Source organism: Cyprinus carpio, chromosome A6 (genome assembly GCF_018340385.1).
Source record: "Cyprinus carpio isolate SPL01 chromosome A6, ASM1834038v1, whole genome shotgun sequence".
NCBI classification, from domain to species: domain Eukaryota; kingdom Metazoa; phylum Chordata; class Actinopteri; order Cypriniformes; family Cyprinidae; genus Cyprinus; species Cyprinus carpio.
This window is the reverse complement of record NC_056577.1, coordinates 33,246,075-33,269,823: the sequence shown is the minus strand read 5'-3', so window position 1 is coordinate 33,269,823 and position 23,749 is coordinate 33,246,075. Positions and strand designations below refer to the sequence as shown.

Sequence of the window (23,749 nt, the reverse complement as noted above, 5' to 3'; positions counted from 1 at the left end):
CCAACTGAGTCATAGGCTATCGCGATAAGGGAACTTGTTGGTTCAACATGCGAGTCGATGGTGGGCCGCCATTTGCCGTTGGGCTTTAGGACTGGCCATATTGGTGCAGAGTAGGTGCTGTTACAGGGCCGGATGACCCCCTTTTCCAGCATGGAGTCAATGATCTCTTGAAACGATTCGTATGACGCTATCGGAATTTTGTACTGCCCTCACGAATGTGGGTGGCGCATTTGGATGTGTTGGGATGCACACTGTGTGGATATCAGTGAGGCCACAGTCCAGGGAATCCTTTGCCAAGGAGTCATTGTATTTGCACAGAACCTCTTTAAGTCCTTGGCGATCCATTTCGCTGTGGAGGGCATCCGCCTCGCTTAGGATTTGTTGGACTTGTGCATTGAACCCTGCGTAGGGTACCTCTGTTGAGTCATTTGAGGGGCTCTGGGCCTTGATGGTCACATGTGCAGGTGATTCTGTCGCAGGCTGTGTTGAGACAGCATAGACAGCGAGATGAGTGTCGTCTGTTAGTTCTGACCGGCAGACGCTTTCTTTGGACACTGGCAGGATAGAAGTGATGGCAATGACTTCATGGTGCTTTGGGAATGTTACAGTGTCGTCGCATTCATCTGACATTAGTTCGGCTGGTATGGGGCCGATGACAGGTACTGTTAGCTCAAAGTCATGGAACGCCTGGTTGATGAGCCGTCCCAGGTGACTGGCTTTGGGAATGTGATGTGATGTTTTGGCCGTACAGTTGTTGAGCAACACATACACAGCACGAGATGACACTTCCATGAGAGGTGTGGCTTCCAAGGTCAGTCCTAGTTTTAGGCGGGTCCTGGAAGGTTGGAAGAAAACCTAGCTTACTGTTGAGAGTGTGTCCAGGTCACATGTTGAGGCGGACGCTGACACTCTTGCTGTAGGCAGGTATTGTAGCTTCTTTGTTCAACGATCATTGCGCATGCATCTGGAATTGTTTGACCAGATCGAAGATTCTTGAGATTGACTGCAGTGGTCAGTTGGTGTGACGGAGGAGCCCATATGACGTTGTTCACAGTTTCAATGCAAGCATTGAGACGAACCATGATGTCTGCTCCTATGTAGATGTCATGAGGTAGGTTAGGGCCAATGAGGAAGTAGTGACTTAGAAGTCTGTTGTTCCATCGTAGGTCTACAGCGCAAACCATCTTGGAGGTAGCCATGGTTGTTGACCACGGACTGATAGGGAAGCGGATGTGCTTTGAGACGTGTGGTAGGCTCTGACATCTCTGCTTCAATGTTTTGAAGAGCTTTAAGCTGATAGCGGAGTTTTCAGTCCACAGGGCTAGTGCTGCATCAGCCACTGGTGTGTCTTGGACGTTTATGGCAGTCATGATTCGAAGAGAACCTGAGTCTGAGTCGGACGCTTGCAATGAGCAGAGGAAAGGGTCTTGGTTCTTGCTGCTCGGAGTTGATCTTGCTCTTGGCTTTGACCCTGCATCGTCAGTCAGTGAAGGGGGGGCGGTGTCTGTGACTTGACACTGCAACTCATGGGGGTTCACTGACTGGAAAGGGAGAGGTTTGCGGACTTGGGTCCATATCTTCAGGTGCTTGAAGTCTATTAAAGGTTCAAAGCGATTGAGCAGGTCTTTCCCAATAAGGAGTTGATAGGTGTTGAGTGGTGAAACGTATACTGGGTGGATGAGATTCATTGGTCCCACAGTTAGGTGAATTGGGGCCACATGTTTTAGTTGTAGGCCTGTATGGGAATATGCGTGGAGGTTCAGCTCACACCTTTGAAGTTTGAGGGTGCTATTAGACCTCTTTGTTCTTTCTTGGATTTCTTCAAGGAGTTCGGTCGACATTAGGGTGATGTCGGCTCCTGTGTCAAGAAGGGCTTCGACTTTGATGTGGGGTTCGATGATGATGGAGAGGTAAAACTTTCTTGCTATACCTTTCTCAATGAGGTCACCCAGGAGTTGAGGGACCGGAGTCTGGGAGGAAACAGGTAGGATGTCAGGACTGATCTGGTGTTCTTCGGAGGAGTGGCAGACGACCAAGACAGCACTTTCAGGGACTTGAGAGGTTTCGTCAGCAGGGGTTTGCTGGACGCTGTTGTGATCTGGGGCATCAGGTGTTGAGTTAGGGACTAACTCTGTTGCTGGATTTTCAGGTAGGATTTCTAGTCCATCTGAAATTAGGGTAGTTACGGTTCTCTGAGAGTGAGGTGAAGGAGCGCTGTTCTCTGTGGTTTGTTGGGTCAGGTGGTCGCTGTCTTCTCGTCCGGCTGCTAGTCAGGCTGAATCTGGTTTCTCTTTCTTTTCCCACTTCCGGTCCTCCTCCTTTCGTTGGAAGAAATCTTTCATCATCAATTTTATCAGTTCTTGTAAGTCAACGCACGGTGAAGTCTTTTGTTCTTGCGTGGATTCAGTTTGAGCTCGATCAGCTTGGAATCTTTGTGAGTTTTTTCGTCGATTCCTTGGGCTGGTTGATCCAGGGGGCATTTGTCGTTTTCCCTTGGAGGTTCCGTTGAATTCCCATGAGTTTTTTTTTCTCTTGAGTTTCCAAATGAGCTTGGCTGGTTCCACGATCTTTCCCAATGTCTCTCATGAGGTCTTGATTGGTCCCATGAGTTTTCCCAGTGATGTCCAGGTGAGCATTGTCGTCCATGTGGTCCATCCCAGCGATTGTTCCTTCGTTTAGGTCGGGTACCAGCGTGGGAGTCCCGTTCTCTGTTGGACGAGGATGCATTCCACTCTTTGGGTGTTGGCTTGGCATGATCTTGACGTTGGGCGCCTTCTAGGGCCAGCCCCTGACTGTTGAAGTCGAGAACTGCCATGGTTTTGATGCTCTTTTCTGAAGTCATCTTCTGTTTGCAGTAGGCCTTGTGTGCCAAGTCTCGCAGTTGTTGAGCACTCATGGTGCGTGGACATGCAAGGACGCCAAGATGGTGGCTTACCCCAGGGTGAAGATTCCTCAGGAAGAGAGTTTTAAAATTTACGTCTTCCTCCATATTCTGTTCGTTGTGAGTCCCGAAGTACGCTTGTCTGAGTCGGCTGTAGAACAATTGGGAAGATTCCTGACGACCTTGTTTCGTCTCCAGGGCAGCCAATAGTCCTTGTTCCGACTCAGGGTCAGCAAACTCTTTGATGAGGGCTTCTCTGAGCAGGTGGTAATCAGTCTTTGTGTGGGCCGGCTGTCGGTCCAGGAAACTGCGAACCTCTGAGCTGGATGTCGCTCGGATCAAATAAAGTCTATCTTTGTCGGTGGCACTGGGTCTCATTTCCAGATGAAAGTCGACATCTTGCGGATATCCTTTGATCTCTTGACTGCCTGGCACATTTGGGGTAAATTTGCCAATGTTCCTAGCGAGCTTGTTGAGGTCCTTGAGGTCCAAGCCACGCGATGATCTGTGGCTGGCTGGAGCAGTTTCTTTTAGCTTCGTCGTGATGTAAAATTCTTCGAGGGGATCAGGTGGGTGTTTCAGCACTGCCCCCTCCCCCTTTTGATCACGGGTCAGTCCAGGCACAGGGGACCCGGGCCTGCTTGGCAGGGGTGAGACTGGTGCCCGTCGTGTCCTAGGAGGCTCAGAGCGCAGCTCGTAGGCATGTCTGAGTTCCTCTCTGAAGCTGTCTGACTCCTCTTTGATGTAGTCCAGCTGTCGTGTTAGGCGGCTGATCTCGTTTCTTGACTCATCCAGGTGAGATTCAAGGGCTTTAATTCTGCCATTCTTGTCTCTGAAGTCGGCCTTGGCCTTTTCAAGGAGATGTTCCGCATACTGTAGCTTGTTGGAGAGATCAGCGTAGTCTGTCTTGACTTGTTCCATGTGTTGTGTAGTAGCTACTAGTGTCTCTCTTAGCCTGGTGATCTCCTCCTCTGCGCCTTGTTCCACTTCATCAGGTCTTTCCCGTCGTGCCTGAGCCTCCAGTTCTAGCTGTTCGATGCGTCGTTGTGCGCGTGTTAGCTCCTGCTGGAGATGGGCGGCGTGCCTGTCGCTCAGCTTAAGGGTGGCGATGAGTGTGTGGCTTAAGGAGCTGGTGATCTTGGCTAGTTCTTTGTGACTGTAGCTCTGACTTGGGTCTTGTCTCGTGAGGCTTGTTATGTTTTCATCCAGCTGGTCCTGTGTCTGATGCTTCAGTGTTTCAGCAGCCTTAGGTAGGAGGCTGTCTGTTGCAACACTTAGCCATGTCTCCAGGTCCTCCCAGTGGCCAACAGGGTCTGTTGTGCGAGACATGTTTGGACGTGGTGAGGGAGATCTAGAACCTAGACTGACACAGACCTTGAAGAGGAGAAAACAAAACAAAACCAAAACAAGGCAAAACAGAGGTGTAAGTGTGTAATGTGGGTTGATGTTGAGTGTGTAATGGGCAGGTGAGTGTAGTTCTCATCGACTGTGAATCTCTGGTGGGCGTGCTTCTAATTTGTAGTCTCTGTGGGGAAAATTAATAAGCACACACAGGTAGCACAGCTAGAGAACAGAGGGAGAAAAGAGGAGTAACAAACAGAACAAGGAACAGAATAATATTTGGCTGCTTCCACTTTTCCTATAAAAGAAAGGGTTTTCTTTTTTTGTAAGGAAAGATTAGAGCCACTGGTAAGATGTGAGAGAAAGACAACACAAAATAACCTTTTCTGGTTACAGAATGAGTACAATTATAAATGTTAAGTTTGATTTAGAAGGATGCTTCTAGACAAGGCTTTGGAAATTGGGATTTCTAAATACCAGGACTGTGATTGCTATTAAAATTTCTCCGGGGTGGAAGAAAAACAATAGCAATGCCAGTATTGGTTTCTCAGCTGGTAGGATTGACAACCAAACACCAATCAGAGCGTTTCTAGCTGCGTGTTCAATATTTGGCGGACGCCTATCGGTTCCTTTGTTGACCTACTTTAGCCTTAGCTGGGTAGGATCCCAGGGTGAGAAGGGAAGGTAGGGTGAGAGTCAGACAATTTTGAAACGAAGTGTTCAAGTTCCACAAACTTTTGTTAAATGTTTCTAAAGTTCTCTGCTTTTATGATTCTCACAGGTACAAACCCAAAATGGCAACAGTAGTCAAATCAGAAGAAGGCAGTTGAGAGAGAGAGAGAGAAGAAGAAGAGAAGTTTTGCTCCCAATGTTAGGAAAAATGACAGGGTGGTGGCACTGTTGAAACAATACACATAGGGGTTGGTGTTGCGGCGTTAGCAGGGTAACACTAACTAACCTAGGTATTGAGGAAAACCCTAAATTTTCTTTTGGGGGTTTGCCACTAACAGGCTTCAGCCAAATGGGAAAACCTAGGAAAATTTGGGTTGAGTTAATTAAATAACTGACGGCGAGAGAAAAGAAGGCCTAACAGGTAGAACCAAAACTTTCAATTGCAAATGAAATTCAAATTTGAACTTAGAAAAAGTATTTCCTGTTTAAAATGTAATTATGTTATCCTTAAAATTGCTAAGAGCAATTCAGGTTAATTAATCAATAAGTATCTTGAAACATGGTAGCCCAAAGCCTACTTAACTGCAGAAGAAGTTAAAATTTCAGAGCAGTATTGACAGTTCAAGGATTAACATCTCTAATGTTGTTGTCATTAGATTATAAGAGCAATTATAATTCAATTATCAGCAAGTATTGTTGCTACGTGAAAGCAGGAACTGAACTTAATTTATGAAATTAAATAAAAATTCCAAATCTGTGATTAATTATGAAATGAAATCAAAACTTCAAAACCATAATTACTTAGCTTAATAATATCTGCTGATATCATTAAAATCATAAGAGCAGTTATAGGTGAACTAATCACAATGTGTCATTAAAGTAATGAGGATGAGAACCATCATTAATTATTAACAGAACAACAGTGTTTCAGCTGATAAGAGTAAACAAGGTAATGTTTATTACGTTTGCATCTGTCAACGTTCTTTTCAATGGGAGGAGAGGAGAAGAGAGAGATTAATAAATGTAAAAGAGAGAAAGAATGAGGTGAGAGTGAGTTAAAGTTCAGATGTAACAGATGTAAAGTCACTTCGACACTTTAACCACTGCAAAACACACTGTATTTAAGCCCACAAAAATGCTCTATGCTAACCACTAGCCTTCAAGGCTACTAGCTTTGCATATGCTTCAATGCAAAGGTGTTAGCTTCAGTTAGCTTAGCTCATGCTAGGCTATTTGTTTACAAATAGCTCAAATTACCCCAGAAAAGGTCTCTTGGAACTTCCGGGTTATGGCTGTTACTATGGCGATGTATACTGCCCTAAGCTGGCAGGTGTTATGCACGGCTTATGTGCTTTACGTGAAATGACGGCGCATCTCACACTTAACAACCACAAAGCACTATTTGGATTTTTATCTTTTAGCGCTGAACTATCTCAGCTCGTTAGAGTGTGGTAGATTAATCTACAGATTTACTGTAGTTAATAAAATACGTTATTGAGATCTCGGCGGATCTCAGCACTTGTTTTAGTCTACAGACAAAAACACACATGGATTTAACCACAATTCTACTTGATCAAGATTTCACAATTCTCCCATAATACAACGTTCCGGACACTCTCTCTCTGAGCACCGCGTTCCAAAGTTCACTAGTTTTTAGTGAATTAACTGGCAAAAGAACATTAATTAGCTAGATTAATGTCTCAAACCGGGGAGATACATAGACGAATTTGATGTGGAACTCGCACAAACAAATCGAACTATGAAGGCCTTTATTTTAAAAGAAAGGTAAACGAGGAACACGCTCGCTTCTTTCTTGTGCGCTTTACGCGACTTATTTTGTCTCTGCGGACAATCAAATACTTAACTGCAGTTCAAACAACAAACAACAACTCGAGTTCGCTTCATTCATTCACACACTGGCATGCCATAATAAAAGTATCCAGTAGCACAACAAACTGTTTCTCTGTCTTGGATCTATTCCTTCCGGATAAAATAGAACAAATACAAAACAAAATGTCTTGGTATTATGTATTTTTAGGTCAAATTTGCCCGCTTTAATTCTCCACCATTTATGTAAGGAAATATTAGCTCATTTATTTTGAGAAGGAGAGAGTCTAAAGATTCGAATTGCTTTAATTGAACTGATTCCAAATTTAATTAGTTTATACTTCATCAACTGTTCGTCCAGCGAACGTAAAATTCAGTATATCCTTTCCATTCTGTTTATATTACTTCATGGCTTAATGAGAATACCAAACAGAATGATAATTTATAAACTACTAGCTAGGTAGCATAGGATCTGGGCAAAGTTTAATCTTAAAATACACCACACAAGACAATACTTCTTTATAAATGAAACAAGAATTTATTGAGCTACTCTATTACATGGATCTAAAACCTAATGGACATACACATACATACACACACACGTACATACACACACACAGTTACTGAAGAGGATGATAACGGAATTTGAGTGAAGTCCCAGGAGTAAGTTATTCGTTAGATCGCACCAAGAAAATCATAAAAGCAGAGATGTGTCTTATCTTTACTGCTTAAGATCAATCTGCACTTATTTCAGCAAGGAATGAAGTTTGTTTTTTTTACTTGCATTTGCGCTGAAAAGCGGAGTTGGAGATTCGCTTGTTGCCTCGTCTCAGGGAATCCCCACGCCTCGGGTTGGTTGCAGATCTGTCGTTTGGATGACGTCTTTTGGGGAAAACCCTCCTGGTGATTGGTTGGTTGCCTGGTTACGTAGAACTTCGGAATTCCTTCGGATAGTTTCGCGGTTTACAAGACTTCGGAAGATTCTTGGCAGTCAGAGTGTTTTGAGTTCTGGATGACAAGAACGCTAGCAGCGTCGGAGTAGGTAGTTCAAGCCATGGCGAAGAAGGAAGCGTGCGCTGAATTAGTTCAGGCATTGGGGTTTTATCCAAGAGGATTTGGTCCATCCCATGACGCGATCTTCCAATGGGATGCTGTTGCAGAACTTAGACATGCCCCGTACTGTTTCTCTTTGTGCATTGATTAAGCATCCTGTGGGATCGTCATGTGAGATGAACTCCATTGTGGAACTTTGGTGAATACCTTATAAAGTGTCATAATATGCACCCAATACAGAATTTGGACATTTCATTAGCTCCAAGTTTAAGCAAATAACGTGAGCTTTCGTTCAACACTAAACTTTCCATATCTTACACACATTTAATAGCACTATCTGCTAAAACCAGTAAAACATTGATTAAACTTGCACCGATTACATTTGAACACATCAAACATATATAAGACATAAAACATATTATTTGTGAATATAATTAAACCTTCAGATTTCTCAATGGTTGTCCTTTTGAGATCATTTATTGAAAAGTTCAGTTTGTAGAAAACTTCCCAACCAAGCAGGAAGCAGAGTCATGGGATGGATCCTATATGGATCCTTTGTGTTGAGGTCCATTAATTATTAATGATTCCTGTGGGGCCGCGGGGGTTTCCATACGTTGTGATCATGAGATGCTTCTTGATACACAGGGTCCTTGTATCTTGTGAAAAGAGTTAATGTTGTCAACTCTTTTAATCGGAAAACAACAAGGCTGACAGGAAGCTTACACATGATGTTGACGTCACATGATTAGCTCCTGATTAGTTTTCTGATTTGCGGGGGTATTTTGCAACAAAAGTCCTCTGTTGCGGAATCACGTTGTCACTTTTATTAAATGCAGACATACAACTGAGCATTGTTACTTTTCAGTTAATAATCAATGGAGTTCAGAATGTGCAGATGGGAGGAAATAGGCTCTTTTAATTCCTTTGGCAGAAGTAGCCGATTCTGCAGTTATTGGTGTGACTGTTCACCGAGGTCCTACACAGAGTTACTATTTTCTAAAAAAAAATTCCCTCACAATTTTGACTTTATATCATGAAAATCACGAATTTCACGAAGTGGAATTCTGAAGAAAAAAAGTCAGCTCACAATTCTGACATTTTCTTACAATTGCGAGTTTATATCTTGCTATTCTGACTTTATAACTTGCAGTTGCATGTTATAAACTCAGAATTGCTTGATACAAATTCACAATTCTAAGAAAACAAGTCTGATTTGTAGGTATATATCTCACAATTAACAATTAACACCAATTAAAATCAGTGCAGGTTTGTCAGTGCTGATAGTCTAGTGGTTAGCACAATGACATATAGTGCAATTTCTCCTCTGGTGACCTGAGTTTGAGTCCTGACTCATGGTATTTTGCCAGTCCCATTCCCAACTCTCAACCCCACTCTTTCCTGTCATTCTCTACTTCCCTGTCCACTAAAAAGCATGAAAAAAGCCAGAAAAATATGATGTAGGTTTTAGAAATGGCAAGTAACACATTGAATTAAATGTGAAAGTCTGAAACAGTGTTGTAAAACACTCCAATTATTGTTTTTTTTTCCACAACTTCAAGAAATAATTTTATTACAGCTGTTTTCTGAGATGTCTCTCTCAGTGCCACAAAAACAGCCTTTTCTCAAAATAAAATGTAATAGGACATGTAGTTAAGGCGAAATGTCACAAGGTCACTGGAATAACAGAGAGCACAAACACATTACCCAGGTGTCAGCATGATGTTAGACTTTCTGCCGTTTGTAGGCCGCAGGCAGTGAGAGGTGAAGCACACCTGGGAATAATTGGTGAGCATCTCAGGAAAAGCAACCCAAGCCTTTCCACTGTCAACTGGAAACTCATATTCATGTTCGAATTCATTCTGAATTGAACAGCCACTTTTAACAATCCAGTAAATTTCTGATGCTTTCTGATGCTTTCTGCATTAAAAATATTCAGTTTCATTGAAATAAAAATGATTACGAATGCTGCTTTATGTTGGCTTTAAATTCTTGAAACAATAAATAATAATAATATAATATAATAAATTAAGCAGAGATATTTAATGTTTTCTCACCTATAAGAAAAACTGTAAGTGAGAAACTGACTGCTGTCATAGAGCACTATCTTCAGTGCTGCATATCAGAGAGTTTATTGAACTGTATCAAAATATATATATACCTGTTGGCAAAGAAGGCCTTTATAATGTCTGGTGAGCCTGTAGTGTACAGTAATTATAGCATATCTGTGGTGTTAAAAAGCAACTTGATATTTCCCCAAAGAGTTCAGTGTGATTAACACAAACACTCGCCTGTTTGATATTCAAGCAACAGATTAAGGAGGAGCAGATATGCTGTTTTTTGTCTTTTTTTCTATGCCCTGCCCCGAGCTTCTGTAAGCTGAATACATAAAACATCCTGGTCCCTGGTGTCAGCACAATTAGCTGCTAAATAAAATGCCACTCTCTGTTTTGTGCACCATTTTAATTATACAAACTGGGTGAATTAGTGCCCCATTTAAGTGAAATAAACAGCCATGTTTGCCAAGACAATATTTCCCCAGAGAAGTGAGGAAAGAGGGCAAATTAGCTCAGGAAATTCGAAATATCAGCACATTAACTTGGAGGTGAATCAAGAGTAGATCTCCTGGCAACTTTCAGGAGAGAAAGAAAGCTCAAATCAATAGGGCTTAGGTAGCTGGAGGACTGTGTTATTGCTTAGAGGTTGCTCTTTCATAGCTCAGGAGACTTAATGGAGTACTTAGTTGTGTTTAGGTAAACAGGTATATCAGCTTGGTCTTGTTTTTTCCCCCTAAAGTTTCTAAGGAGAAATAACAATGGCACCATGACATGTTGTGATAAGATTTCAGCGAAAAGAATCATGATCAAAATACAATAGATTGTAACGTGGGTTTTTGGGGTTTTGTTCCTTGTTCCTTGTTTTCTTGTCTTATTCTGATAATTTTGCCTTGTCATGGTTCCTGCCTAGTCATGTGATTCCCTTACCCTCATGTTATCCTGCTATTGGTTCTTTGGTTCATGTATCATGTTCTCATTGGTTTTCTTAATCATTTGACCTGTATTGTCTGATATAAATAGTCCTCATGTTTCCATTGTCTCCTGTCGAGTATTGAAGTTGTAACCTGCTGTCATGAGTTAAAGTTTGTTCGTGCCAAGTCAAGTCTGTTCAAGTCTGTTAATGCCAAGTCAAGTCTGTTCTAGTAATGCAAAGTCCGATTCAATTCCGATTCAACAAATATTGAAACATTAAAAAAGTATATTGCTGATTATTACCATACAATTTCTTTAATTTAATGATGTTTGTGGTCACAGTTTCATTCGCGGTTCCTTAATGTCAGATACGACTGAATGACCAATATTGACTAGACTACAATTTGGATAAGATTCCTAAAAGTTTCACACCTACAGCACACATTACAGACATTGATGCACAAATGTGGATATGTTCTACATGTCTACAGTATAAAGAATGAATAAACCAGTCTTATAAACTCCTTAATTTCACTTAAGCAACTTTAAATATAATATACATGCAAAATAAACTATTGTAAAATTCATTTACATCACTCGACAGAAAGGTTTTTGCAGGTTTTAATAAAATGTAAATGAATAACAGTCATAATAAGCATATTTCCAGTGCACGGCTCAGGATTGCACAGTATCGTCAACTCACTCATCAGAATCTTCGGTAATACTCGGCAAACTTCGGCATGGCTCATTCGGCTCTTGTTGGGTCCTCGGTAATCCTTGGCAAACTTCGACAGTTGGTTGAACCAGCTCAATCGGTTCTTTTTGAGTTGGACGTGCTACTTCGGCTGTGCGTCCTGCGTCATCAACCCAGAACTAAAGTCCGATTTAGATTGATTTGTGAACCGACTCGATCGGTTACTTCCTGCGAACCGGCTCAAAAGAATGATTCGTTCAAGAACTAATCACTAGTCTGTTCATGCCAAGTCAAGTCTTTCTTCTTTGTTTGGATTATTTTGAATAAAAGCTGCACTTGGGTTCATCACAACTCACCTTCAGTGGACCATTCGTTACAGAATCAGGGCTTTAAGTTCTCCGGCACCATGCCAGACCTACGGCATGTGGCGTTTGGCTGCAGGGAAAAAAAAGATAGCCGTCCTACATTTAAAAACACTTGTTGATATCACGTTCGAGTTCATGAGTTCACATACCAATGTATGAGAGGAACAGCTTTTACTCTCAACCAAACTAACATTACTAGCCAATCAGAACATGAGACGTGCATAATAGTATCCAACTGCAGAGTCACAGCTGATGAATGGAAAAGAAGCCTGGATCTCGAGCTCAACACATTGAAAAAGTGACCACTTCATCTCCATAAGAAAGTTTTGATTGCCAGAATGAATTTACTGGGGTTTTTGAAAAGTTCCTGTTCACACATGATCTCTTAATGGTAATTTACCAGTAAAGACTGTATGTGTGAAAGGGGCTGAACTCTTCCTTTGCATATGCAGTGAGTTTGGGTTGCTTAACGTTCATCTGGGGAAACACACTTGATTTGTAACTTAAATCATTTAAACCTATGCCAACACAGGAGAATACATCAACAAATGTCTAAATATGTGATTTATTGTACATCGCGATTTCAAAATAAAAGTTTCTTACTTTGCATGTGGCCAAACATTACAATTAAATGGGTTTAAACGTTGTTGAATCACATGAAACATCGCCAGGCCAATGGGGCCCTCTGCCGGTATTTGTTATAATATAGGCATATTACATTATGTATTTAACAGTGTTGTTCAATAAAACCATGTACTTGGTATTGATACTTTATTTGAGGCCAATTATTATTGCCTCATTGTTACTTTATATATAAATTATAGTCATATTAAAGCCTGTTTTTCGACTTAGTTCTATTTGTATTTCTAAAAAATATCAGATTACTCACTTGTCAAAATAATCAGTAGATGATTTGATTAGCAAAATAATAGGACCTTTCGCACCGCAGGAACCTTTTCATAGTACCAGAAGTAATTGTGGAACTACCCACTTTTTGGTGTTTTCGCACAGCTGGAACTGGGTGCGATTTTAGTACCGGACTGCCTTTTTTGAGAACCAAATTAGCTCCCACTCTATAGCAGGGTCTAACCAGCACAACTGGTATGACACGTGACGTAAGTAGACATTGATTGGCCAGACGCGAAAATGCCATCACCCTCCATGATTTAAAACGCTGTGTAAACATACTGTAAACATTGTGTCAACTGATTTCACAAGTATAGAGAACAGCAATAGATGGACAGATGCTGAAGTGCAGCACTTGTAGCCAATGTAGCACATTGGAGATTCTTAGTCCTCCTTTCCGTTCTTTCCATCGCTTTACATATACGTCAACATTCCATGTCCATTATTGTGAAACCCGCCAGACACAACAAAAACACAGCTCCGATCACAGCGTCCTCCATCATCCTGTTGTCAGCGTTTTTCTTCTTTGTTCCCATTGTTGAACGCCATGCACAAATGACGTTGCTGTCGACCGGCTTACGTCACTTCCTAGTACACACTGTCGGTGCAAATGCAACCATTTAAATGGTACTGGGAAATAGTTCGCGCAAAATCCTCCCAGAACTCTAGTATTGTACATTTTGTTCTGGAACGAAAGCAGTGTGAAAGGCCCTAATCATTAGATAAAGGATTAGTTCACTTCTGAATTAGAATTTCCTCATAGTTTTCTCACCCCCATGTCATCCAAGATGTTCATGTCTTTCTTTCAGTCGAAAAGAAATTTAGGTTTTTGAGAAAAACATTCCAGGGTGTTTCTCTATATAGTGGACTTCAGTGGGGTTCACTGGGTGGAAGGTCCAAATTGCAGCTTCAGTGCAGCTTCAAAGGGCTCTACTCAATCTCAGACGAGGAAGAAGGGTCTTATCTAATGAAACGATCGGTCATTTTCTAAAAATAAATAAATAAAATTTATATACTTTTTAACCTCAAATGCTTGTCTTGTCTAGCTCTGTGCATTCCGGTTCATGACAGTTAGGGTATGTCGAAAATCTCCCATCTCATTTTCTTTTCCAACTTCAAAATCATTCTAAATTATCCTACATCCCTGTTTTACCATTTTTTGTAAAGGGCATTTGACTTTCTTTGCATGTTCACTTTGTAAACACTGGGTCGGTACTTTTGCAGCGATGTAGGACGATTTTGAAGTTGGAGGAGAAAATGAGATGGGAGTTTTTCGACCTACCCTAACTGTTTCGAACGGAACTGCACAGAGTACACATGCGCATTGCAGAGCTACACAAGACGAGCATTTGAGATTAGAATGCTTTGAAGCTGCACTGAAGCTGCAATTTGGACCTTCCACCCAGTGAACCCCACTGTATAGAGAAAAACCCTGGAATGTTTTCCTCAAAAACCTTAATTTATTTTCAACTGAAGGAAGAAAGACATGAACATCTTGGATGACATGGGGGTGAGTAAATTATGAGGAAATTTTAATTTAGAAGTAAACTAATCCTTTAAGCACTAGATAAGTTAAAACATTTTGAAATGCAACTGTTTTACTTTTTGTGATTAAAAGACAAACATTGTCATTTGAAAGTATTAAAACATTGTGTTATTCTAGTGAACCAAGTATCTGTATTTTGTCTCACCTTGTGCACATGTGATGTGTATTGTCACATCCCTAGTGTCTATGAGCGTGATAAAGCTCATAATTTTCCAAGTGTATGATATACAGTAGCTTTCATTCTGTAGTATCCTTTCAAATGTTAAAGTTGCCACAGTCATTGCATTCTTTGCATGAGCTGCACTTTAATAATATCCAAGCTTCTGCAGATGCAGAGCTTGGGCCAGGACTGATTGCCAGTGTGATGGTCCCACTTCTGATGTCAGTGTGAGCAGCTGGCATCCTCAGGGCCTCAGCACGGGCTATCACAGAGACTGTTCCCCTATCCTCAGTGCTTCCTGTTATGGCGGTAGCTATCCTGAGTGTTTGGGCTGCACACTGTGCCCCAGAGGGGTCTCCTGTCCACAAGTCTGCCCCAGAACCCTCTCCTGTAAACAAGTTTGCCCCAGAGGTGGCGGTGTCTGCTACAGAACCTCCAGAGGTGGCGGAATCCACTGCAGAACCTCCCGAGGCAGTGGCGTCCCCTTTGCCAGTCCTGTCACAGCCATGGAGGCTGTTTATGAACTCACAGTCTACCCTGTCACGACCATGGAGGCCATCCATGAACTCTCTGCCTGTCCTGTTATGGCCAAGGAGGCTGTCCATGAACTCTCTGCCTGTCCTGTTATGACCGCTGTTAACCTCTTTGTGCTTTCTGTTCCAGTCCCGCCTGATCCGCCTTGGTGAATACCTGCTTTGCTGTGGTGGTCATCTGTTCCACTATGGGGATCTTTGCTCCTGTATGATCTGCTGGCCTGGTGGTTCTCTGCTCCACCATGGCTTCCTGCTTTGCCTGCTCCAATATGGCTTCCATTGTTTCACTGTCTGCCACTGTTCCATGGCCCTGGTCCTCCATAGCTCTAAGGCCCATGGTCTTGTCCTCTGCTCCACGGCCCAGGCCCACCACTGTTCTGTGATTCTGATCCTGTTTCCCTGCATGGGCCTGGCCCTACCTCCCTCCCCCCAGTTCAGCCTCTGCTCTACCAGCCTCCTGGACGTTTTTTTTTTTTTTTTTTTTTTGGTGTCTGGATCTGCCCTTAGAGAGCAGGATATGTAACATGGGTTTTTGGGGTTTTGTTCCTTGTTCATTGTTTTCTTGTCTTATTTTGATATTTTTGCCTCGTCATGGTTCCTGTCTAGTCATGTGATACCCTTACCCTCATATTATACTGCTATTGGTTCATTGGTTCATGTGTCGTGTTCTCATTGGTTGTCTTAGTCATATTTTCTGTCTCTCATTGGTTGGTTCTTGTCATGTGACCTGTATTGTTTGATAAAAAATAGCCCTCATGTTGCCATTGTCTCTTCTCGAGTATTGATGCCAAATGCCAAATCAATTCTGTTCAAGTCTGTTCATGCCAGATCAAGTCTGTTTATGTCAAGTCTTTCTTAGTTCTTTTGGATTACTTTGAATAAAAGCTGCACTTAGGTTCATCAACTCGCCTTCAGTGGACCGTTTGTTACAGTGATATAGCTATTAAAAGTGTTAAAATGTGTTAAACAAATCAGTCAATGAATGAATGAATGAATCAATCAATCAGTTGTATTTAATTATGCAAAGATAAAAAAAAAAAAAAAAAAAACTGTCACATGACATTTATGGCTGCAAAAAATAGTATGCAAGGCTGAGTGCTAATGAGATTGCATTATACAGTTACAGTAGCATACATGCTGTTGAGATGAATGGTAATGCTACAGGATAGATCTCCCCAGTATTACCCCAATCCAGGACAGTAACCTTCATAGACATTGAGGGGGACACGGCCCACAATAATTAGAAAAGGCCTAATTGTCCCCTCCAATATTTCTGCTGCACTCCATTATACAGCACTGTGTTCGGATGACAAAAAGGTTTAAAAGTTACATTTTAAGCTTGGTAAAGATGTCTAACAGCATTCCACAATGTCAAAATTATTGAGATGACCAATTAAATTAAAGTAGGCAGAGTTTGCTTTTCACAAAAGCAGAGCTTGAATTCTAGTACAAAGTGTCAGTTTTAATGTTGAAAAAAAGTGAGGTTAGATGAAAGTAGCGAAACATTTTATATTTGACAACTGAAATGTGACTATCCAATGTAATATCCAGTGATGCAGTGATACTATTGACTCGTTTTCGCTTTAAATTTCACAGTTTTTAATTAAGAATATGATAGAATTTCCATGATTCATGTAATTTCAAACTGAATGGGAGGAGACATGCACTGTTTTCTTCTTAACTAGAACTGGACCAAGAATTTCCTTCACCGTTGCATTTCTTATGTAAAAAATGTTCCATTGTTCAAAATATGAGTATGGCCTTGTCCAAAACCATCAAAGGGTTTCATGCTGGAATATGAAATCAGTCCCAAGCACCTCAACTCTAATGAGACAAAATTAAAATGTTTGGAGGGACAACAGGAAATTATCATTTAAACACACACAAACATATACAAACAAACACACACTGTCCTTTCATTAGTACTTTTAGACGGATCCTGTCAAACAAGCACACACTGACATAGCCTGCTTGGACTGTAGGAAAATCAGCTGTCTTGTAAAGACCTGCCAGTCTTAACCAAAAACAGTATTCTTCAACAAAATCCTTCACATGAAAAACAAGACATCCGTAGCCAGGGAAAGAAGAAAAAAACTGCTAATCTCTCAGACCCTAGACAGACTACATTCCATTCTTTCATTACTGCCAAACACATCCTTAGTATCTCCCCCAAAAATGGCACAGGTTTTGTCCCCCCATCCGCCCCCCTCCTTCGAGCAGCGCTCAGCGTGGCTGAATCCGCGTCACGCAGATTTTCCTCTTTTGGACAGTCACTCACATTATATTCACATATCTGAATAGTTTACGCTTTATTGGCATAGCACATACTAATGAGATTTCTCTCTGGCAGTGATGCACTTCTATCTGGCAGGTCAGCACTTCCTGCTCAGACTGCACACTGCTGGATGAGAGAGAGGAAACCATCCCTGTCTGCTTCTACACAACTTACTGCTCTGTTGTCATTGTCCATAGTTCCCTTTCTGTTGTTCACTCCGATGTTGTGTTGAGTGTACAACCAGTGTTAGGCTGTAACGCATTACTTTGTAACGTGTTATAGTAATTTGATTACTTTTTTTTTTGGAGTAATCTAATGCGTTATAATTTTCAAAATAGTAATTAGAGTATAGTTACAAGCCGAGGTCTCTACACTTTTTTGCTGACAGAATGCACTGTTTTATAATCTAGAGATTGTAAAAATGATGTAGCACATGCACTGTAGAATCAAGTACTAGTGGATTAGAGACCTGCTCCCGCGAGACCCGACGCAACAGAGTGCGGCGCAGGACAAGATGCTGGTGCAAGCGGATTGACACTCGTGTACCTGTAGGACTCCCACAAAATAGAAATATCTAAACATAAAATATCTAAAACAAATAAATTGCTATTCATCTATTGCACATAAGCAACATGAACTCAAATAAAATATAAACGATGAACAAGTGGAATCATATGCAGAGTTTCTATTTAGGCTATAACAGTGTTGAGCAATATGCTGTGCTGAAATTTGCGTACTCACGAATCCTCTCATTATAACACACGAATTGTAGACATTTTGAAAGATTCATGATGCATATATTTATTCTGATATAACAGAGATTTGTGAGATTGCGATGAACTGAGATGTCTTTTAGAGATTATAAATGCAGCGCTCTTTGCTGGCATTCTGCCATGCCAAACCATTCATGCAGCAGCTGCTTGCTTTAGTTAAAAATAACAGTTTTCTGTGAATGTTGATGTTTTAATAACAAATATTTATCGGGAGTGTGTATGTTGGGTTTTCATAAATTTAATGGAGAAAAAAAGTAATCAGAACAGTAACATGATTACTTTTAAAAGGAGTAATCAGTAATCAGTAATCAGTAATTTGATTACATTTTCAAATTAACTTGCCCAACACTGTTCACAACACTAGGGGTCGCTCTTGAGAGCCCAAACACCTCTGACATCTTTGAGAAAAGGCCAATGAAATTGGGTTTGCAGAATTTGCTTAACTGGCCACGCCCTGGACATCCGGGTATAAATGGCATCTGCTCACTCATTCTGTTTTTCGGAGCTGAATGCAGCGTCTCTCACGTAGAAGTTGCGATTATTCACCTCTCGAGTCCTCGTCCTTGGATCTAAGGCAGAGTCAGCGGTCTCTCCCTACTCATACATAGATAAGTGTTGTGTTCCTCTAAAAGAGTACATTTTCTCTGAAAGAGCTACATAGGTGGAATTGTGTGTTTCAACATGCCTTTTTGTCCGTATGTTTTTGGTTGCGGTTGGCACGTTTCTCCAAAGACGACTGGCACGAGTGGGTATTCAGTGTTTGGGCCGTGCCCCGCTTGCAGCTGTTTGCTGCTCTGGTTCTTCGACATATGCGTATGAGGCCGCAGCGATGTGCGCCATGGAAGAGCATTGGGAGGAGGGATTATTTTTTGCCAGGGCAATCCCCGTGAGCTTCCCGTTCTTCCCTTGTTTCGTGCTTACCGGTTAAGTTTCCAGATGAATTTGAGAGCCCATCCCTGAGCTGGCTCAATCTCTCATTCAGGTCTCGCGAGCAGCAAGAGCTGTCGTTCGCAGCATCGTAGGGTGGGCTTGAGCCATCGGAAGCAGATGACTCGGCTAAGCAAGCACCTATGGGTGCTGATCCTCAGTCCGAGGCTGACACTGAGATAAGCCATGCTTGCCCAGGCAGTCAAGAGCATTGGGCTTGAGTGGTCTCCCCCACTCTGCCCCGAGGACTCGCGGCTGGATGATGATGATGATGATGATGTCTTTAGTGCTCCAGGAATTCCACCTGTGGCACAACGTGGCTGAGATGCAGAAAGCCAAGAAAGTATGCTTTCTTGACACCCCCACTTCACAAGTTTGGTCTCTTTGGTGTCACTGTGGAAGAATTTCCCAGCAGTTCTCCACGATGAACACATCCTGCCTCTGCGTGGGTCAGGTCCTGCTCCCGCACCCCAGAGTCAGCAGCCCCCATCTGCTCATCGCTGCCCATTCGAGGACTGCTGAGGCCCCGCAACAGCCTGGTCCTTCAGTCAAGCCTGACCAATGGCCCACCACTTGCAGGAAGGTGGCACTGTAAGCTTGTCATCAGGGCACCAGGAACCATCGCAAGGCTTCAAAGCATTCCTGAGACAGGGTGACCAAGGGAGGAGGGACCATCTGGCTAGTCAGGATCCACTTCCGACAGGGGGATAGGAGGTGGATTCAGCTCCACCACGGCTGTCTGCCACCTGGTAGATAGCCACCACCTGGTCAATAAAAGAGCAATTTACATGTTCTCGGGGGCACACACACAGCACTTTTGGCCCTCCCAATTGCGACAGCCAGACGGCGAAACCATGTATCAGAACCTGTTTGGACACAGACACTCTGTCTCCTCACGTTCAGATGCAAATGGTCTATCACTCAGCCAACACAACATATGCTGGTGAACTTATGTTCCCTCATCCATCGGTGGCACATGTGACAGACCACTCCGCTCAGCCACAGGAACCCTGCCCAAGGTACGTTGAACATTGTTCCTTTGAGACCGTTTGCAGGGTATCTGGATGCTGGTTAAGCCTCTCCAATCCCTCCCGATGGCTACTTAGAACTATTTGGCTCAGCTATGCGATTCAATTCACCAGGTCCCCGCCCAATTTCAGGGGCATTCTGTTTACCTCAGTACGAGGCGAGAATGCGGCTGTTTTTCATGCGGAGGTTGCAACCCTTCTTGAGAAGGGTGTAATAGAGCCTTTCCCCCTGGCCAAAATGAAGAAGGGGTTTTACAGCCCGTACTTCATTGCACCCAAGAAGGGTGGGGGGCTCAGACCAATCCTGGAATTAAGGACTCTGAACTGAGCCCTTCACAAGCTTCCGTTCAGAATATTAACCTTCGAGCACAAATGAACATGTCAGAGATCAGGATTGGTTTGTGACAATATACCTGAAGGATGCGTACTTTCATGTCTCAATCCTACCAAGGCACAGGCCGTTTTTTTTGGTTTGTCTTTGAAGGACGGGCATATCAGTAAACAGTTCTTCCCTTCGGGCTGTCCATGTCTCCTGGCGTCTTTACGAAGGTCGCGGAGGCTGCCCCTGCCCCTCTCAGGGAAGTGGGCATAGGCATTCTCAATTACCTCAACAACTGGATGATCCTAGCTCACTCACAAGAATTGGTTTGCACACACAGGGACATGGTCCTCGACCACCTTGCCCGATTGGGACTTCGGGTCAACTGGGAAAAGAGCAAACTCTCCCCTGTGCAGAGTATCTCTTTTCTCAGTGTAGAATTGGACTCAGTTACGATGACTGCACACCTCTCTCAGGATCGTGCTCAGTCGGTGCTAAAAATGCTTGAGGTCTCTTAAGCAGAGAACAGCGGTCCCTCTCAAAAACTTTCAGAGGCTCCTGGGGCATATGCCGTCCTCAGCCACAGTCGCGCCGCTGGAACTGATACATATGAGACCACTTCAGCACTGGCTTCGTACCCGAGTCCCGAGATGGGCATGGCATCACGGCTCACACCATGTAAACATCACACCGTTGTGTCGCCATACCTTCAGTCCTTGGGAAGACATATTTTTTCTATGGGCAGGAGTGCCCTTATAACATTTGTCCAGATGCATTGTTGTTACAACAGATGCTTCGAAGACAGGCTGGGGCACCGTGTGCAATGGGCATGCAGCATCAGGGGTCTGGACAGGCCCTCAGCTGCATTGGCATATCAATTGCCTGGAGTTGTTGACAGTGCTTTTGGCCTTGAGGAGGTTTCAACCCTTGATCCAAGGCAAGCACGTGTTGGTCCGCACAGACAACACAGCAACTGTTGCATACATCAACCACTAGGGTGGTGTTCGCTCCCATTGCATGTCACAACTCGCCTGTCATCTCTTACTTTGGAACCAGCACAGACTCAGGTCTCTGAATGCCACTCATATCCCGTACAACCTCAATGTGTAGCGGATCTACTCTTGCGACAGGTCTTGGTCAGGGGTGAGTGGAGGCTTCACCCCCAAATGGTTCAACTGATTTGGAGTCAGTTTGGCCAGGAAATGGTTGATCTTTTTTGTTTTTGGTTATGGAAGGATTACTTGTTGACCGAGTCTCCCCTCGGCACAGATGCACTGGCTCACAGCTGGCCCAGGGGCTTACTTAAGTATGCATTTCCCCCGGTGAGCCATCATCAAAATCAGGAAAGATGGAGAGCAGCACCTGCTTGTGGCCCATTATTGGCCCAACAGTGTCTGGTTCTCAGAGCTCAGGCTCATGGCATCAGTTCCTCCTTGGCTAATTCCCCTGAGGAAGGACCTCCTTTCTTAGGGGAAGGGCATAATTTGGCATCCACGCCCAGATCTCTGTAACCTTCATGTTTGGTCCCTGGACATGACCAGGAGGAACTCAGAGACCTTTCACCAGCAGTGGTGAATATCATTACTCAGGCCAGAGCCCCCTCAACGAGGAGGCTGTACGACCAGAAGTGGCGCATTTTCATGAATTGATGTTCTTGCCAGTTATATCCTTCCTCCATGGAGGCCTGGACAGGCACCTGTCTGGTTTTACACTTAAGGTGTACGTGGCGACGATTGTGGCTAACCACAACACCCAGCGAGGCAGATTGGTGGGGAAGCATGATCTGGTAATTAGGTTCCTCAGAGGCGCCTGGAGGTTGAACCCCCACAGCCCATGTCTCATTCTCTCTTGGGATCTCACTGTGGTCTTGCAGGCTTTACAGAGAGATACGTTTGAGCCCCTTAAGTCAGCTGAGTTCAGTGCCCTCTCTATGAAGACAGCCCTCCTGACTGTGCTCACTTCTGTCAAGAGGGTGGGGGATCTTCAAGCCCAAGGTTCCCACCACTTCTTTCAGGGACCAGGTGGTAACATTGCAACCTATCCCCTTCCAAGAAGGGGACCCCAACCTGTCCCTGTTGTGCCCAGTGCAAGCCCTGCACACATACCTAGATCACACTCAGAGTTTCAAATGTTCTGAATAGCTCTTTATCTACTTTGGAGGACAGCAGAAGGGGAATGCTGTCTCCAGACAAAGGATCTCCCACTGAATTGACTCAGGAGACTGGCAGGGTGTAGTGCTTGCTACCAGCACTACTCCCCCAGGGTAATTATGTGCTTATTCAGTCCAGCTCAGGTTCCTGACATGAACTCCGGACTACCCTTCCATCACAGAAGAACTTTTTCTTAACGAAGTTCGATGGAGGAACTTGCTTTTAGAACTCATTACGAGGTAGGTTCCCTTGAGTGAACTCTTGTATTGGGATTGCTCCATATGTAGTGGCTCCTACTACCAAGACTTTTCAGCTGTTATATTATGGTGAGTATTACTAGTGAGTATCCAGGTGAGGGGACCTCTGCCTCTATGACGGCTCTCCCGGATGTTGGAGAATGAGGTCTTAAATCTTGGGTGTTGGAAGGTTATGAGCAGGAGAAATGCATTTGGATGTGACACGTTGGCTTGTCAACATCTGCGCCCCCGGGTACTCGTGACGCAGTTTGGATAGTAGTGGAATTTTAGCATAGAGTGCAATTGTATAAACTTGTTAAATAGTCTAAACCAACAACATGTATGTTAGACCCTATTCCATCTAAGCTCCTAAAAGAGGTGCTTCCAGAAGCCATTCCATATTATTAATTCATCATTGTCATTAGGATATGTCCCCAAAACCTTCAAATTGGCTGTTATTAAGCTTCTCATCAAAAAACCACAGCTTGACCCCAAAGAACTATTTAATTACAGACCGATCTCGAATCTCCCTTTTCTGTCCAAGATACTCACAATTATATTCCTTCTTAGAAAAAAATGGTAATTGTGAGGATTTCCAGTCAGGATTTAGACTGTATCATAGTACTGAGACTGATCTCCTTAGAGTTATAGAGTTACAAATGACCTGCTCTTATTATCTGATCGTGGTTGTATCTCTCTATTAGTGCTATTGTATCTTAGCACTGCGTTCGACACTATTGACCACAACATTCTTTTGCATAGATTAGAAAACTTTGTTGGCATAAATGGAAGTGCATTAGCATGGTTTAAATCGTACCTATATGACCGCCATCAATTTGTAGCAGTGAATGAAGAGGTATCATATTGTTCACAAGTGCATTATGGAGTACCTCAAGGCTCACTACTAGGGCTGTTATTGTGCATGGCCAGCTATGCAAATTCTGCACACCCAATTTCATTTGCCTTTTCTCAAAGATGTCAGTGGTGTTTGGGCTCCCAAGAGCAACCCCTAGTGTCATTCACTCGACACAATGTCTACATTCCCTCCATCAGGTAACGAGGTTTACCATTACGTAACTGAAACGTTTTCCATTAGC

The 23,749-nt window shown here is 43.1% G+C and overlaps 1 protein-coding gene across 1 annotated transcript; it reads right to left on the bottom strand.

The window, feature by feature from the left end:
- Nucleotides 1–2,268: 2,268 nt before the first annotated feature.
- LOC122145383 lies at nt 2,269–6,496 on the bottom strand. Its single transcript, XM_042759091.1, is given in 2 exon segments — nt 2,269–2,534; nt 2,537–6,496. Coding segments are annotated over 2 exon segments (1,938 nt in total). The 5' UTR covers nt 4,211–6,496; the 3' UTR covers nt 2,269–2,270.
- Nucleotides 6,497–23,749: the final 17,253 nt, after the last annotated feature.